The sequence below is a fragment of the Malaclemys terrapin genome, chromosome 16 (assembly GCF_027887155.1).
Source record: "Malaclemys terrapin pileata isolate rMalTer1 chromosome 16, rMalTer1.hap1, whole genome shotgun sequence".
Taxonomy (NCBI): Eukaryota; Metazoa; Chordata; order Testudines; family Emydidae; genus Malaclemys; species Malaclemys terrapin.
In genome coordinates, this window is record NC_071520.1 from 26,177,865 (window position 1) to 26,195,289 (window position 17,425).

At 40.1% G+C, this 17,425-nt stretch overlaps 1 protein-coding gene across 1 annotated transcript; it reads right to left on the bottom strand.

Annotated features, from left to right (window-relative positions):
- Nucleotides 1–12,134: 12,134 nt before the first annotated feature.
- On the bottom strand, nucleotides 12,135–13,046 carry LOC128824866 (60S ribosomal protein L3-like). Its single transcript, XM_054006741.1, has one exon. It carries the CDS (start codon nucleotides 13,011–13,013, stop codon nucleotides 12,135–12,137), a length of 879 nt encoding a protein of 292 aa, XP_053862716.1. The 5' UTR covers nucleotides 13,014–13,046.
- Between the last annotated feature and the right edge of the window lie 4,379 nt (nucleotides 13,047–17,425).

Genomic DNA, 17,425 nt, shown 5'->3' on the forward strand with positions numbered 1-17,425 from the left:
AGGGAAAACAAGGCACAGAGAATTTAAGGCCCAAATTATCCTCTCAGCCACACCAGTGCAATTTCCCTTGTTTCTGATTGAAATTACACTGATGTAATTGGCCATGATCCAGCAAAGTACTTAAGCATGTGCTTAACTTTGCTTGTGTTTTGTTGGATTGGGACCACTGGTGGCACACACTATAATAAAATCCAGAATTACTGAATCCCACTCCAGTGCTTTATACAGAGGGGATGTCACAGGGCCAAATCTTGTTATATAAAGGAATACAGGTGTGTTGAAAAGATTTTAACTGCATCATTCTGGGGTGGTTCCATTATTCATTCATGGTTAAACTACAAATGATTTATGCAGGTCATCACATATGTGTAACAATACACTCTATATCATACCACACATTTTATAGAAAAATAGATGTTTTAGAGAGATTTAAATTTTTCACTGGTAATTTTTTAATCCCTCCAGCTACAGACCAGGTGTTTTTGTTATTATGAGTCCAGCTGCATGAGTTTCAGTGGTAAAGAAAATCTATAACTAATAAAATGTTATAAACTTCTAAAACGCTTTTCTAGAATAAAAGTGTAGTAGATTTAAAATCTCTAATATCTTAGGACCTTGCAAGGATAGAAACAAATGCTGTCTCATTGGGAAGATAGGAATCTCCCGTTTCAGATGGCATAAAGTTTCCATTTTTAGCTTTACAATGTCATGAGATATTGGGCTTTGCAGCTGTCACTGGTCCAGGACTGAATATTACCCATTCTGGACCTAAGACCACTTTAATTTTTGAGGTTAAATTCTACATGGGATGGGGAGAAGTAAACATTTGTATGGGAAGTTTATTGTTTAAATAGTGGCAGTTTGAAGAAAATGGAGTGTTAAAAAAACAGTGAAGATAATTTAAAATAAGCTGAAACTCCCAATAAACCATTTAGTTTTCTCTTAGCTGGGATCATATAAAAATAGAAAATAATTAACTGGGGCCAAAATACACTTCATGCTGAGTGTGCATGAGCTAGAAGGTTTGGAAATAATTAGGAGCAAAACTGTTAATATTCCATTTAAATATCTGTTGCCCGTCTGTCCAGTTGTGAAAGCTCAATCTGTTGTATTCAATCAGCTCTCAGCTGCTCCTTGCCAGCAGCCTAATTCCACAGGCTTATCTCTGCACCATGTTTGTACATTCCACTACCCACTAAGTTAAATCCTGGGCCTATACCAGGATTTCCAGTGCTGTGCCAGTTATACAGGCCTGTTCTGCCTATGGCCCCAATCCTGCAAGCGGCTTTTGTGCAAGTGGATCCTTGTAGCCATACAGAGTCCCATTGATTTCAGTGGGGCTCTGCATGGCTGTAAGGGTCTACCTGTGGAGAGCAGCTTGCGGGCTTGGGGCCTATGTCAGTTTACACTATACCCTGCATGTTTTTATCCAACTTTTACATGCAGTTTAGGTCTAATTCTTCCTATCATACCATTTGCAAGTGATGTAGTGGATCGATACTGAATAGGCTCTTAACGCAAACCCCTGTGAACTGATGTAACTGAATCTCACTCTCAAGTTGGTGGATGTTATGTCTCAGGTTTCTGGGCACTCCTTACATTAAGGTACTGAGATTGACTAGGGACATACATAAATATGATATGTATTGCTCATATCTATACTGCATGGGTATTCACACAGCAATAACTAAACTCCCGAAGTCCTGGCCCAGCACACATTGGGCTCAGTGCAAATTGTGAATTAACTCTCTGGGACAGTCTCTACTTAGTTGTTGTAGTCAGGAACCAGTGGGGGATATCTCCAGGAATTTACAGTGTGACATATGACGTTTTCAGGATGAGGGTCAGTGGAAGCCTATAGGTGTAGAACCAGTTCTTTACTGATAAAACTCATTTTAAAAAATAACAAGACTTTTTTGGAAAGTATTAAAGAGTCATTCACTGACCTTCCTGGATTAAATAACCCATTAATATTGTGAGGAAGTGATACTGGAGTAATAAACAGCTAATGTAAACAATTATCTCATTAACCTCTCAACACTGGCAGTCAGGATTTCCTGATACTAAGTACTAATATGTTTTGTCCTAGAATTAAGCATTGGGAAATCCCAACATCTAGTGCCAAAAGCTTAAATGTTCTCTTGACATCTTGAAAATGTGTTTTCTGTGACTTGATTGATCTGTGGTGATGTTACATTAGTTCTCTAAAATGTATGTAAGTTATGTTTAGTGTGCTGTATGCTCTTTTATATATTTTTCAAAGGAGAATACATTCATGTCGTGCTAGAAAGAGGGATCAAGGTTTAGTGGTTAATACACAAGACAGAGTCAAGAGATCTGTGTTTTCTCCTCAGCTTTGCCACCGATATTTGTGACTTTGACAAATCAGTTGTTCTGTGCCTCAGTTTCTTCTGGAGTTAAACTGGGACAATATTTACTTCACAGGGGCATAGTGATGCTTATTCTTTGTTTGCAAAGCTCTTTGAGATCCATGGATGGCATGCAGTAGAGAAGGGGAAAGTATCATTATTAATGCAGAACTTTTATATTAAAGAAACAGGAACAGAAAGTTCAGATTATAACCACACTTGTAACTCAAAAAAAGAATACAGTGGAAATCACACATGTACTTTCCTCAGTGTATGATGCTTGTTGACAGGAAGGAATTTTGCCCCTGGACATATTGGCAGGGAATTTGGATTTTCCCTCCTTCCTGTGGAGAACTAAATCAAGATAATCTGTTCAGGATCAGATGGATATATCCCATACCCATGTGATCCGCAAGGAGATGGTGAATTAGTGGGTCTCAGCCTTCCCGGTCTTCTTTTTCTATGTTAAGAGCATCTTTAAATTGGTGGGATTACCCTCTTTCTCTCCTCTGTGGACCCTGTCTATGTTCTGTTGTACTGGAACAAACTGGCTGTGTTCCTGCTAAAAAAAAACACTGCTTGATCTACCTCTTTGTTTACAATAAAAGATTTAGCTCTGCATTACAGTCCTTCTGAAAATGTCCTGCATTACAGTCCCTCTGAAAAAATGCCAATTATGAGGAATGAAAAAGAGAAAAGTAATAATAAAATATGTTTCTTCCATCAACCATAAATCTAGAGCTCCCCGTTTTGTGGCAGATGAAGAAAGAACCATTAGAGCACCTAGATACAGGCCCCATGTGGTTATATCTAAGTGATCACAACAGAGATGCTTTGAGGACCCAGGAGTCTATTATGAGTTAATAAACTGACCGCCTCTCCAGATTCAAAGACTCAATTACTACAACATAGTCCAAAGAGGAATATGCATTTTGGCTATTTAGTGACCTTTCACAGAGCCTAAGAAAACACACTTCAAATTCTGCACAGCTTAGTTGGGATTCATAGAGGATCGCCATGCAGGAAGCGTTTCATGTTTTGGGTCTCATGCTAGTGAAGCTGTATACAGAGATAGGAGCAGTGGGTTACTTTCTCTGGACCTGATTCACCAACACCTTGCATCTTGATGTAATTCACTATGAAATCTGAATAGTAGCATTTTACACCCAATTGTGCAGATGTAAATGACTGCCCAAGATGTGAGGCAGCGGTGAATCAGGACCTTTCTGCTTCAATTGCACAGTGATGATCTTACACTACACTTAAAAGGATCAATCCTCACCAGAGCTAAGAATTAGCTTAGGACAATGGAAGGAAGGAAAGTCTAACCCAGCTTTTTGCTCTCTTGATGACAGTCTGGCTGGAGGCTGAAGTTTCCCCCCAGATAGAGCCACCTAAAGGCAGTTCTAAATTATGCTGGCTGTAGTGGTCTCCTATGGACGGCTCTGACAGCTGAGGATCAGCTGGAGCACGAACCACTGTGTCCCATCCCCTCTAGTCCTCCATGCAGTTTGGAGTAGTGGGTGGTAAGAAAGCATAGTTAGTTAGCTCTACACCAGCCAAAGATTCCCCTGCACTGGGGGAATCTTCAGTTTTCCCTCTAGGACAAATTTCTGTCTCCTTTGTGCTATCAGAATTGGGGTCAAGGATCTGGTCCACAGCTCAGAATTTGGTATGAGAGGGTTAAATACCCATAGCATGTTTTTCCTTTTTAACTGATTAATTTGAGACAGAACTTTAAACCAGGTATTGAAATTGTGACCTGATTTTTTTATGGTAAGATCTGGAAACAGCAATGGCCTGGCTTCCATAAATAATATTGGAACTTAAACAATGGTTTTAAAAAAAGCCAGAACATAGTATAAATAAAGCAGAAAAATCCAGGAAATCCTTAGCTAACAAATTATTTGTTTTAAGAACTATATGCTTTCCTCCTCCTATCTGTAGACTCTAAACTGAGGACACTAGATTAATTTTCCTCTGACTGGACAAAGACATTTAGACAACACTGAAAACATGGCTTGTTCCCAGGCTTTTCGGAGTTAATCCAGAAGTTCATAGCCCCGGCAATAGCCAAGAAAACAACGATAAGACCTATTAAGAAGAGACCTGGCTCATTTCAAAAATCCATTGGGATGCTCCACGTGCCAGTGCCAAACATCACAACACTTGGCAACTGCAGATGCTTCCAGTTGCCTAATATTTAGAGCTGAAACATCCCAAAGGATGCTTTAGGCATGTTGGGCCAAATTCTGCCAGGAGGTAACGCTACTAACTTCACTGGAGTTGTACCAGGAGTTTGTCCCATTTTGTTGTGACCAAAAATAAAACGCTTAGGTTTCAATCCAGGTGCAGTTAAAAAGTTACAACCTTCTTCAAAAGAAAATCATGTAATTATTTTCAGCTAAACCAAAGAACCCGTTCAGAAAGTCAGTCACAACTCTTTGTGAGCTGGGGTACACTGGGCAGTCTCACTTGGAAGGAAGATCAGAAGCTCAGAAGTCGGAGGAAGGGAAGGGGCTGTCTGGAGAACTTTGTGCAGGTAGCAGACATAGGGGAATGGTGACATTTTGCTGGATCTGTGCCCTATTTATCCTTAATCCACCCCCTCTCGATTTAGAGCCTGTTTACGTCACAAGTGTTCTTATTCTGTCTAAAAGCATCATCTCTGTCTGGCACTTGCCAGTTAGTCCAATGTTCTGAACAACTTGTGAGTGGGCACAATACCAGATGAACACATGCTTGGGACTGGAGGCAGCCAAGAGGCCACCAGAAAGTCTCTGAGCAGCAAGTCTGCGGGTTTTTGAGACCACAGAATCCTAACCAGAAAAATCCACATTCTATTCTATTCTACCCTCGGTCCTTCCAGTAGTGCATTAACTGATATGGCTAACATCTGGCATGTATGGTTCATTCTTTCATTTATCCATTCCCGAGGGTGAGACTTACGTTTGCAGTGTAATGTTTTGTTTTGGTAGGATTGGGACGGGAGGGTGTACATGCTACTATATGTCTATGCTAGCGAAGGCAGGTCGAAGAAGTATGCCTTGCAGTTGGAGCAAAAGGTGGTGAGATATGTGATGGTCCTTAGTTTCTGTGGGAGTTTGTTCCACGATCTTGGACTGGCCCTGGAGGAAGCTCTGTCTCCTTCACAGATGAGCTTTATCCTCATACTAGAAAGTTCCATTGTGTTGAAGGAGTGAAATTGTCAACCCTCATCCTTATCCTGGAGCTTTCCACATGCTTCCCAGTTTGGGCATCTTCCTCTAAAGAACCAGTTTACAATGGAAAATTCAGTGTGCGAGATCACATTCATCATTGTGGACCAAAACCTAGTTCTGGCATACAACCTGAATAGAAAGGCTCAGAGCGAGGATACGCCTTTTGACAAATCTCAAGGAGCAGCAGTGTAGCCACATTGTGGCCATTACAACAACCTCTGGACCACAGTAGACTCCGCAGCCATTGGGCCTTCCATCTGCCATTTAGGAATTTTGTTGTTGGAGCCATATAATTATAGATCCACTCCCCACCCCCCTTCCATTCCAAATCACTGTGGTGATTTGTAGTGCCCTTTGGAATTTGTCCATGGTAAGAAAGATTTGCCCCATGTTCCAAATTTTCAGTCAGCCTCAACCCAACTTCTAAAATTGTACCAATATGTTTTGTGCAACCAAACAAGCCCAAATTTCCCAGTTTTCTCGTGTGGTTGTAGATGCAAACAACTGAGCAGGCAAAGCAGTGAGTGCAGTTTTAGAGGCTAGTATGGTAAATTTGATTGGGTATCAGCAACAATTCTGGTGACACAAAAAGTATTGTAAAGTCACTGACAGGATCAGTCAGATGGGAACAGACTTGAGTATCAGCGAAATGCAGACAAGGTGCCCATGCCCAAAGCTATTAAATAGGATTTGGGGATGTGTCATTGCTAATCCAGTACCCACAAAAGCATAAAGTAGTTTCTAGAATAATGGATGACATTTTCTTTTATCCCTGCAAGCAACTGTATAGTTAAGGGCAGTATTTGGGGGATTTTATTTCTGGAGAGTAAGTATTGTGTCTAATGATTAGAGCAGTGGACTGGGGATCAGGACCCCTGCCTGTTATGGTTAGCTCAGCTGTTGATTCACATTGTGTCCTTTGGGCAAGTTACTTCCCTTCCCTGGGCCTCAGTTTCCCCATCTGTACAACGAGGATAAAAACACCTCACAGTGAACCCGAGACTACTCTGATGTTTCTAAATTATTTTTTGATTCTCAGGTGAAAAGTACAAAGTATTTTTTTTTAATTATATCAACTTTTTTAAAACAAGAAAAGTCAGGTGCAGAATAATGCAAGAGGAGGGTTTTAAAGTTAAATCAGTGGTTTTAAAATGAAGAGGTCCCAGCATTGGTATCCCCTCAAGTGGAATAGAATTTTGCATTAGACTTACTGGTGGAATGAGTGGAGCTGTATGTTTAGTTCCAGCTTGAAAGCATCTTCTGTCCTGCTGTTTCATGAAGAAGTCTGGAGATATTGGAGATGGGGAAAAGTTTTTTGCATCTATCCTGCTTGTTGGCTGTAGAACTCCATGGGCCAAGTAAGGGCAAAGTTTCTTGCAAGTAGAATTGGGTGCTGCCAAGGATACAGATAATGAGGGCCCTACCAAATTCACGGCCATGAAAAACGTGCCACGGACCATGAGATCTGGTCTCCTCCCATGAAATCTGGTCTTTTGTGTGCTTTTACTCTATACTATACAGATTTCACAGGGGAGACCAGCATTTCTCAAGTTGGGGGTCCTGACCTAAAAGGGAGTTGCAGGGGGGCCGTAAGGTTATTTTAGAATGGTTGCAGTATTGCCACCCTTACTTCTGTGCTGCCTTCAGAGCTGGGAGGCTGGAGAGTGGTGGCTGTTGGCCAGGCGCCCAGCTCTGAAGGCAGCACCCTGCCAGCAGCAGTGCAGAAGTAAGGGTGGCAATACCATACCCTGCCATCCTTACTTCTGCACTGCTGCTGGCGGTGGCTCTGCCTTCGGAGCAGGTATCCCAGCCAGCTGCCCAGCTCTGAAGGTGGCGCCACTGCCACCAGCAGCAGCACAGAAGTAAGGGTAGCGGTACCACAACCTGCCCCACAATAACCTTGCGACACCCCCCTATAACTCCTTTTTGGGTCAGGACCCCTAGAATTACAACACCATGAAATTTCAGATTGAAATAGCTGAACTAATGAAATTTACTATTTTTAAAATCCGATGACTGTGAAATTGACCAAAATAGACCATGAATTTGGTAGGGCCCTAAAGATAATGCATGAAAATCGTGTTTAACTATAAATAAGTGATTGATATTGGTTAAGGTAAATTTGGGATTTACCTAGTTTCATTCTAAAAGAGGGAATTAAATCTGATTTTCTGAAAATACTGAACCAAATCCATCCTTGTTCCCACCCCCACTGAGGTTACTGTTGTTGCAACAGAGCTGAATTTATATCCATGAAAGTTAAGATCCAGGGATCTGAGAAAAACATGGGGTCAGATGCAGGCCCCAATGTGGCTTAGGTGGGTGCAACTCCCATTGATTTAGGCCTTGTCTATACTAGAGAAGTTGCACAAGTTTAACTAAATAAATTATAAATCCATCTAGCTAAACACATGCAAATCTCTAATGTTGATGCATTTAAATGGTTTAATCCTTACTTAAATCAATTTAACGGGCATTGGCAAATTACCAAATTAAGCCAAACCAATTTAAATGATGGTTTAACACATTTAAATTTACATCTACATTATGGTTTGCACTGGTTTAAGATCTAGTTAAATAACTGGAACTTTTCTTTAGTATAGACTGGCCTGAGTTCAGACTGAATGAATTGCAGGTGTTAATGAGAATGATGCCTTTTTAATGGGGCTTGGTGATCGCCTCCTTTGGAGAAATATTTTGAACATCATTTGTTTTGGAGTGCTGTCCCAAATCAAACAATCTCTTTATGAGCCAGGGATAAAAATCATGTCTCTCCCGCCTTACTCCAGCAGGAATGCTTTGGGAGACTCCATAGATGTGAATGAATACCACCAGAGGCAAGGAAATCCTCCTTATCCAATCTTCCCCTTTATTCTACACACAGTAAAGCCTTCATCGCAGTTGGATTCTGCAAGAAGAATCTGTAGTGACAATTAGTAAGCCCCCATTTGGCTGTGGTCAGTTGAATGTGGCACTGTCCTGCAGTAAGGAGTGCAAATCGGCCATGGGAGGTTAAGTAATCCCTGTGCAGGGCACAGTAACAACTTCAAGTGATGAAAGCTGATCATGGACTCTTAGTGGCTGGTTTTCTTCTGAATATTGATGTTCTCTGTGACATTCCACATTACTCAAGACACAGCCTTAGATCTGTTATTTTTTTCTTTGAAATTTAGTTTATCCAAAAAGGTTCCCAGGTCTGAGAAATCTGCTCCTAGTTGAGGCACAGAGGTTGTGGAAAGGTCAGAGAGAGGCATCTCTCTAGCTTAGGTAAATAAACAAGTTACTTCTCTGTGGTTGGGAAGCAATGTTTTATTAATAGCAGTAGATTTGGTTTCACATTGTGGCACTCCTCCTGTTTCATCACTGTAGAAGATAAGCGAACACAAAATGTTCTGTCTCCCTCCCCATGAAAAATCAAGCCAACAGGCAGGGACTATTATGTTTAAAGATATTAGTGAGGCATTGACTTGGAGAAAGTAGACACCCAAGTTTATATTCGGTAACTATTGGCTACTGCAGTTGGTGACATGATAAACTCAACATTGTTTAAAGTCTTACATGTGAAAGAATGCAAGGCAACCTCACTACAATAGAAAATGCCTCAAACTAAAAATAAGGTCTGTGCCTTGAGCAGATGGAAGATGCATTTTTCCTTTGACATTTTCCCCATTTAGGTTATTTGGTTGCAGTATGAAATAACACTTTTTTTTCCTGTATCTTAACCTGTTCACCCATCTGCTGCAAGCTGTTTTCCTTCTGCTCACAGATCTGGAGCTATTCAAAACTGTCACTTCAGGGTATTGAGATTGGTAGAGTTGCCCCAACCAATTCCTGATAGGAAAAGAGTTCTGAAACTGTAATGACCTGTACATTGGGAGGGTACATGATCTAATGGTCAGAGAAGGGGACTGAAAGGCATTACTGCTGGGTTCTATTCCTCAGTCTGCTACTGACAGTGTGATCTTGGGTAAGTCACTAAAAGGTTGTCTTCATGGCAAAGTTAACTCAATTATAACTTGAGTATTGTCCCTTCACACACAGAAACCCTTAGCTCCAATGCGGTCGTGCTTTTAACTCAAGTTGGCCTACTACCACACAGACACATGAGTTCAGCAGCGCCAGTGCGGACACAGCAGTTTGAAGATTATACTGAAACTAGGCTAACTCAAGAGAAGTTACTCACGTGCAGGTAACTTGAGTTAACTCTGCAGTGAAGACATACTGTAGACCTCTCCAGGCCTGTTCCCCTCTCTCTAACATGGGTATAAAAATAGTAACCTACCTGTACCATAGGACTTGTCTACAGATGGAGTTATTCAGAAGAAGCTAGTCCTGAACAACTCCATGTGTGGACACTCTTATTCTGGAACAAGAGTTCCTTGTTCATGTTTAGCTTAACAACTAAACAGGAGCAAGGCACTTTTGTCCTGAAACAAGAGTGTCCACATGTGGAATTATTCAGGAATAGCTTTTCCTGAATAATTCCATCTGTAAATGAGCTTAGAGTAGTGTTGAGATAATAAATGTTTGTAAAGCACCTTGAAATCCATAGAAGCTATGGAAGTACAAATATGTGTTAACTTGAACTTTTTATAGCTCTGACAATTTTAGATACTTATTCATAACCCCACCTTGGTCAATACTTTGTTTACATAGGGTGGGTCGGAAATGGTGGATATGTTAGATGGATAATTTAAGACAAAGAAGAAAATGCCTTCTCTGTTTGTTTCTTTTCTCTATCTGTCACTAGCAGGAAGTAAAGAAGAGAAGAACTACTCAAAATTGAAAGAAAAATAAGAAACAAGAAATCTTGTATTAATCATTTTGATTAGTATCCCAGTTTGGAGTGCCCTTTAGCTATAGTGCTTAACCACATTCTAGAATATGTCCTATGCGGAGGTAGGTCTGTATGATGAAATAGGGGGTGTGACCTGCTGAAGGTCTAATTTCTTTAATAAGATCTGTCTTTCAACCATCATTTTTCTAGTGCAAAGGAGCTGGAGCTGGATGTACGAGAGGTCTCAGAGCTACTTTAACAGCGGTGTTAGGTCCAAAAACTGTGGGGTTTAGGACCATTTTGAGACAATGAGAAATACTTCAGTTCTCTCCCTTTCTATCTTCACACTAGGGCCTTTTCTTCTGTAGAAAAGGGAGTTTTCACATGTTAGCTAACATGTGTTAAAAACAAAGTGTAGACAGGGCAATTTTAATTTTAATATGTGTTAACTGAGAGAGGTCAACCCTGTAAGGTAGACGAGGGTTTATCTTGATCAACCAACACATGTTAAACCTACAACTTACCTGTTAACGATAGGATTTTAATACATAAGCTAATGGTTGTTAAAAACACATCTTTTCCCCCAATGTAGACACGTCTAGGAGAATCTAAAGAAAGATGTGTTAAATTCCTTGGCCAAACCTCTGACAGTGCATCCATGCCATACCTTCATTGGAGAATAAAACATTTAATTTAGTGGCAAATAAATCTTTTTAGTGTACCAAATTAATCTATTCCACGTGAAAGCACTCCTGCTTGAGATTGACTGTGTGTTTAACTAGCTTTACCTTTCTAATGAGGAATGCTCTTTTAAAAAAAAGATTGTTCTGTGCTCATGACATGATCATGGATTTCTTGTGACTTTGCTTCTCTAATCATGCCACAATTATCAAGCTGCCTGTCATTATCATGACACATTTTCCCTGCTTTATTTTTGGAAAGTTGCCCACACACACACACTCTCTCTCTCTCTCTTCTTTTCCAACTTCCACCATTTCCTTTGCATCTAGACATCCATCCCAACTAGACAGGCATAAACCTGTCCTGATTATCATCCTGGCTGGAATCCGAAAGAGTAATTCTTACATGGACTCTATTCCTCCAACCACCAAGTGAGAGATGGAATTACATACTATGGTACAGTGCATGAACACAGATCTGTGCTGAAGGGAGGATATCACTTCATGTCTGCTGTACCCTCTGTGCCTGACAGTACTGAAAACAACAAGTAAGATCACTAAAGCAACTTATTCTGGGTTGGTAAACAGTCAAGAAGTTCAAACAAAATACATAAGAAATCATGGAAAGATATATGGGTTTACTAGCCCCCAATCATTATTGTCTCTTTCACCACAAGTGACATTGCAAGATGGTTTACAAGTGTTCAGAGAAATTAATGCTGTTTGTAGTTATTGAGTCAAAAAAGAAATCAATGCTCCATGTTGCACCTTCTCTACCATTTAAGAGCAAACCCAACCGTTAACTCTGACATATTTTGGCTGAGTTAAACTTGGGAAAGAACTTCAGTTAGACCCTTACATTTGGTTCTCTTTACTATGACATTTGGAAGAACATAAACCATAGAATGAGAGTAAAAAGGCCTAAAATTGGGGCAAAGGTCTTTGGTTCTTAAGAATCCTGCATGGATAGGTTACTGAGGTACATTAATATAGTAGAACCTCAGAGTTATGAATACCAGAATTACAAATTGAGCGGTCAACCGTATACCTTATTTGGAACCAGAAGTATGCAATCAGTCAGCAGACACTAAAAAAAAGCAAGGCCAATCTTGTAGACCTTCTTATTAATTTCTGTGCGATGGTGGTATCCCTTCTGACCAGCTCGGGCTACAGAGAAAGCCACGCGAGCAGGATGCCAAGCGCCAATGCAGGCTACTTTCCGCAGACCCCTGTGGGTCTTGCGAGGCAGCTTTTTGGTATGCCAGCGGCTGGTGACCCCTTTGTATCCCTTGCCCTTGGTGACTCCAATGACGTCTATCATCTCATCTTGGCCAAAGACAGTTGACACAGGCACCTGCTGTTCCAGCTTCTCCCGGGCCCAGTCCACTTTCTCAGCAATGGTGCCACCATTCACTTGGATCTCCATCAGGTGAGACTTCTTCTGCCGCAGCGGAAGCAAACGCATCTGAGTGTGAGCTATGACCCGGATAACCTGGCAGTACTTCTTCATGCTATTGAAATCCTTCTCTAGCTGCTTTTTGCCCTCCTCATCCTGCCACTTCTTGCAATACTTGGTGAAGGCCTTCTTCTTGGACTTGTGCCAGTTCTTGTAGAAGCGTCTCTTGCACTCATCACTGATGTGCTCAGCAAAGATGGTCTTGAAGGTGCGGAGGCCACGGGGAGTCTGCACGTAGCCCACTATGCCCACAATGACCATGGGAGGAGTCTCTACCACAGTGACTGCTTCTACCACTTCCTTCTTGTTCACCTTAGATCCAGGCCTGTCCACTTCCCGGACAATGTGGGTCATGCCAGACTTGTACCCAAGAAAGGCAGTGAGATGGATGGGTTTGCTGGGGTCATCCTTGGGAAAACTCTTCACTTTGCCCCGATGTCGACGGCTGCGTTTGCGGGGCAGAAAGCCAAGGGATCCATGTCTGGGAGCTGAGAACTTACGATGCGACATCCCGGCGAGCACCCGCGCCGAATTAGTAGAAAAGGCAAAAAAAAAAAAGCAAATACTATACAGCACGGTACTGTGTTAAGTGTAAATTACTAAAAAAAATAAAGGGAAAGTTCATAAAAAAGATGTGACACGGTAAGGAAACTCTTTCTGTGCTTGTTTCATTTAAATTAAGATATGAATTTTTTTTCTGCATAATAAAGTTTCTAAGCTGTTTTGAAGTCAATGTTCAGTTGTAAACTTTTGAAAGAACAACCATAACATTTTGTTTAGAGTTATGAACATTTCAGAGTTACAACTTCCATTTCCGAGGTGTTTGTAACTCTGAGGTTAGACTGTAAATATGATATTATTTGAAAGTGTCCATTTAAAGAAAATTAGTATATCCTATTTTGTGCCACTAAGGTTTTCCATTTCAACAGTCCTAAAAGTCATCAACACTGTCTAGTGAATTAGGCAGATATTCTAAATCAGAGTAGAATTTCTGTGTAAACCACTTTAATTTCAAGCATAAGTTACTAAAATAGAAACATCTTCTTTTACTTTAATAGACAAGTTGATATGAAATATTAAAGACAGATGTTGTGCATTACTTTTGTAATAGACTAATGGAAAATAAGCACTAGAAGCACTGTGTACCACTCTGTGTTCTTCCAAAAGCATCAAGACTGTAAAAGGCAAGTAACATTTTAAAGATAAAATCTTAATATGTATGGGTATTACAGGGACATGTTATGTATAAACTTCAATACTGATGCAATACAGCCCTTCTAAAAGTAGATTGATGTAAGACATTATTTTGAATCTTGGCTTTTAGGAAGTGATTTCAAGAAAGGTCAACCTGATTGCATAGCCTTAAAAACACACTCATAAAGCACCTGATTTTTTCTTCAAAACACAATAAAAGGCAATAAAATTGTTCTCATGTTATTTAAGCAATAATATCATTGCTCTTCTGTTTGACTAGGTCATAATCAGATTCTTGAGTGGGTAACATGTGAGGGAATTAGATTGCTGCCAAGGAAAACAGAGGTACAACTGTATTATTGCTATTATAATACACTTTTGTTTTTTCATTTTTCTGTCACTTTCAAGAATGTGATATACCCTTCTTTTTGTAGCTGGAGAATGGTGGCAGCTCAGGTCATTTTGGAGGTCGATGGTGTTACCAGCTGATGATCTGATTATAGATTTTTTAGGCCTGATTCTTCTCTCATTTACATCAGAGTGACCCCATTGACTTCAAAGGGTTTAGTTCTGATTTATATCACTCACCGTAACTGAAAGGAGAATCAGTCCCTTTGATCACAAAATAAAATTATTGCTACTTTACTTTCCTTTGTAATATTTCTTATGAATACAGATTCTCATTTGTACAGGACATTTTGTGGGTTTAAAGGCATTATGCTTTTTATGCTTCACATAACACAAGCACTAAGGGTCACCTGATTAAATTAATAGGCAGCAGGTTTAAAACAAACAAAAGGAAGTACTTCTTCAAACAGAGTAAACCTATGGAACTCATTGCCAGGTGATGTTGTGAAGGCCAAAACCATAACTGGGTTCAAAAAATAATTGGATAAGTTCATGGAGGTTAGGTCCATCAATGGCTATTAGCCAAGATGTTCAGGGACACAACTCCATGCTCTGGATGCCTCTGACTGCCAGATAATTGCCCTGTTCAGTTCATTCCCTCTGAAGCATCTGGCATTGGCCACTGTTGGCAGGATACTGGGCTAGATGGACCATTGGTCTGACCCAGTGTGGCCATTCTTATGTTCTAATGATATTGTCATCAGTGGCTTGGGGATATGTATGTGTATTATTAAACTCTAATGATAAACCTCAGGTTGATGAAAATATTTATCAGAGAGAAATAGACCAGCCTGCATGATTCCTTCACCGCAGGGCACCATAAACACTGCAAAGGCATATGTCAAAAGCATGTTACTTCTGTGCATAAATCAATCACGTGTTTATACATAAACTTATCAGATCTTTGAGAAATAATGAGGCAAGATTTATTTGCATGCCATTTTACAAAATATTTCTTGTTTAAAAGAGATTTGCAAAACGTTCTGCATGCTTAAATCCTGAATAATATAACAACCTAGGTGGTGTTCATTTCATTAAGATTATTTGTGGGTAGGTATAATGTCCCAGGTTAGGTGTGTCACCTCTTTCTTTTTCTTTTTTCTTTTTTGCTTCAGCGTAAAAGGTGACTGCACCAGTACAGATCACCTCAGGTTCAAACCAAGGGTCACACCAGTGCAGAGTGTCTGCATTGGATGGTTGTTCTGTTGCACCTGTATTGGAGCAAAAATCCCAAGTGTAGATAAGCCTTCATTCTCCATGCCCACTCTGCATAAGGCACAATCCTACAAACACCACTGCCTACTGCTCTGAATTTCACTTGTTTTCAGGGAATTACTCTCAATAATAAGCCTTTTGCCTTGTAGTGACGGCTGATCAAAACATTACCATCAGAACTGATTATCCACCAAACACACATTTTCATGGAAAGTATCTCCTTTCAATGGAAAATGTCAACATTGGGCCAAATAAAACCAAAACCAAAAATTTTTCAGTTGAAAACCAAAACCTTGGAGTTAGTCGCTAAAAATTGTTGGGTTTTTTTGTTATAAACTCAAAAAAGTATATAGAAATTTTTGTTTGGTTTTATAAAAATTTTCCAGAGGGGGAACAGAAAAACCTGACTAGCTCTACTAGTAGCACATGTTTGCAGGGTCAGATTCACAGTTACTATTTAAAGCCAAATTCTGCTCTTTACACCAATGTACATACAACTGACCAGTGGGGCTAACCTGGATAGTACCCATATAAATGAGAGTGGAATACGATCTTTAGTGTCAATTGTGCTGTTGATTTTGTGATAGAGTCTTTGCCACAGGAAAGGGCGGAACACAACTAAATTAATCACATTTGGCCCACTAAGGAGGCCTTAGAAAATAACAGCTTTTGGTCATTCCAAATCAGGGAAACCAACCAGAAATGGAAACTCCATGTCCTGGTGCTCTGAACCATCCAATTTCCCTTTTTGTTTTCTCTTTTTCTATTACATGCCTTTAGCATTTTAAAAGACAGTACCAAATAACACAGGGAATGAAGGGTTTCAGGAAAAGCAAACTCTGCTGTTGATTCTGCAGTTGAATAGCTACTATTTGCTCTTGCTTATTTAATTAATACTTCAGTTATGGCACCAGTTAGATGTTCACAGAAGAATGGAAATGTACACAGGACAGACACACCTGTCAAAAATACTGTGTGTCTCATAAAGTTAAATACATTCTTTACAAAAGAGGGGCCTAATTATACAAACCTTACTCACAGGCATAGTTCTTGTGCTGAGAGTGCTTCTGATTAAGGCTTAGCAGTTTAAAGAAGTCTTAAAGTGGGGGAAGTATAATTCATACCCAGATTTAGGTCCCTTTACACTGCTCTGGGACAATGAGAATCAGGCCGGCCCATAGTCAGGTTGACGTCAGTGGGTTTATTGTCACAAATAAGAATTGCATAAATTTGTAAGGGCTCCAGGAGTTTGGCCTAAAACTAGCAGGTTTCTTTGCATGCAATTGAATGAATATCTTTAATATATAAATCACTGCAGGTAGTTCTGATGTGATATCTTATGCACCGATGTTCCGTCCACAAATGTTACAATTTAGTCTCAGTGCCGTTAAAAATTGGCTTGATATTAATATTTGTCTGAGTGTGTAATTGGATTCAATACAAAGATTTTAACAAATTAAGTATCATACTGTTAATCTGTAGACGATGATTCAGCCTTTAAAATTATTTACCTTTTATGGAGTGGCAGGTGGCCTAAAGGTCAGATCAGGATACTAGAAGTTAGGACTCATTAATTCCTGGTTCTACCTCTGACTCACTGTGTGAAGCTGGATAAATTACTGAATCTCTTTGTGCCTTTATTTACCTATCTACAAATAAAGTTAATAATTTTTACTTACCTATCTCAGGTTGTTCATAGGCTTGGTCCTGTATAAGTGCCAAATATGATTGATTTTGAGCTAATTTAGTAGTAGCATATGCAAGCACACACAGGCATACACATGTATACGCATCTTGATTTTTAAAAACAGCTGCCATGTTTACAGGTCCAATTAATTGTGGCTAGTGTTCATGGGTGGGAACCACGAAGGGACTTAGGCATTGCAATGCTGAGCATCATGACGCCTCGCTTTTAGGTGCCTAGATAATCACAGGAACAACACTACTATCCACAAAGCCTGAGTTAGGCTCCCTATACAATGAATGCGGGGAGACAGATGCTGAAAAATGCTATCCACAAAAGCCAGAATGCTAGGCAGGAAGCTGCCTAAACTAGCCAATAGGAGAAGCCAAAGAGAAGGATGTGTATTACGCCCTGACTCTCT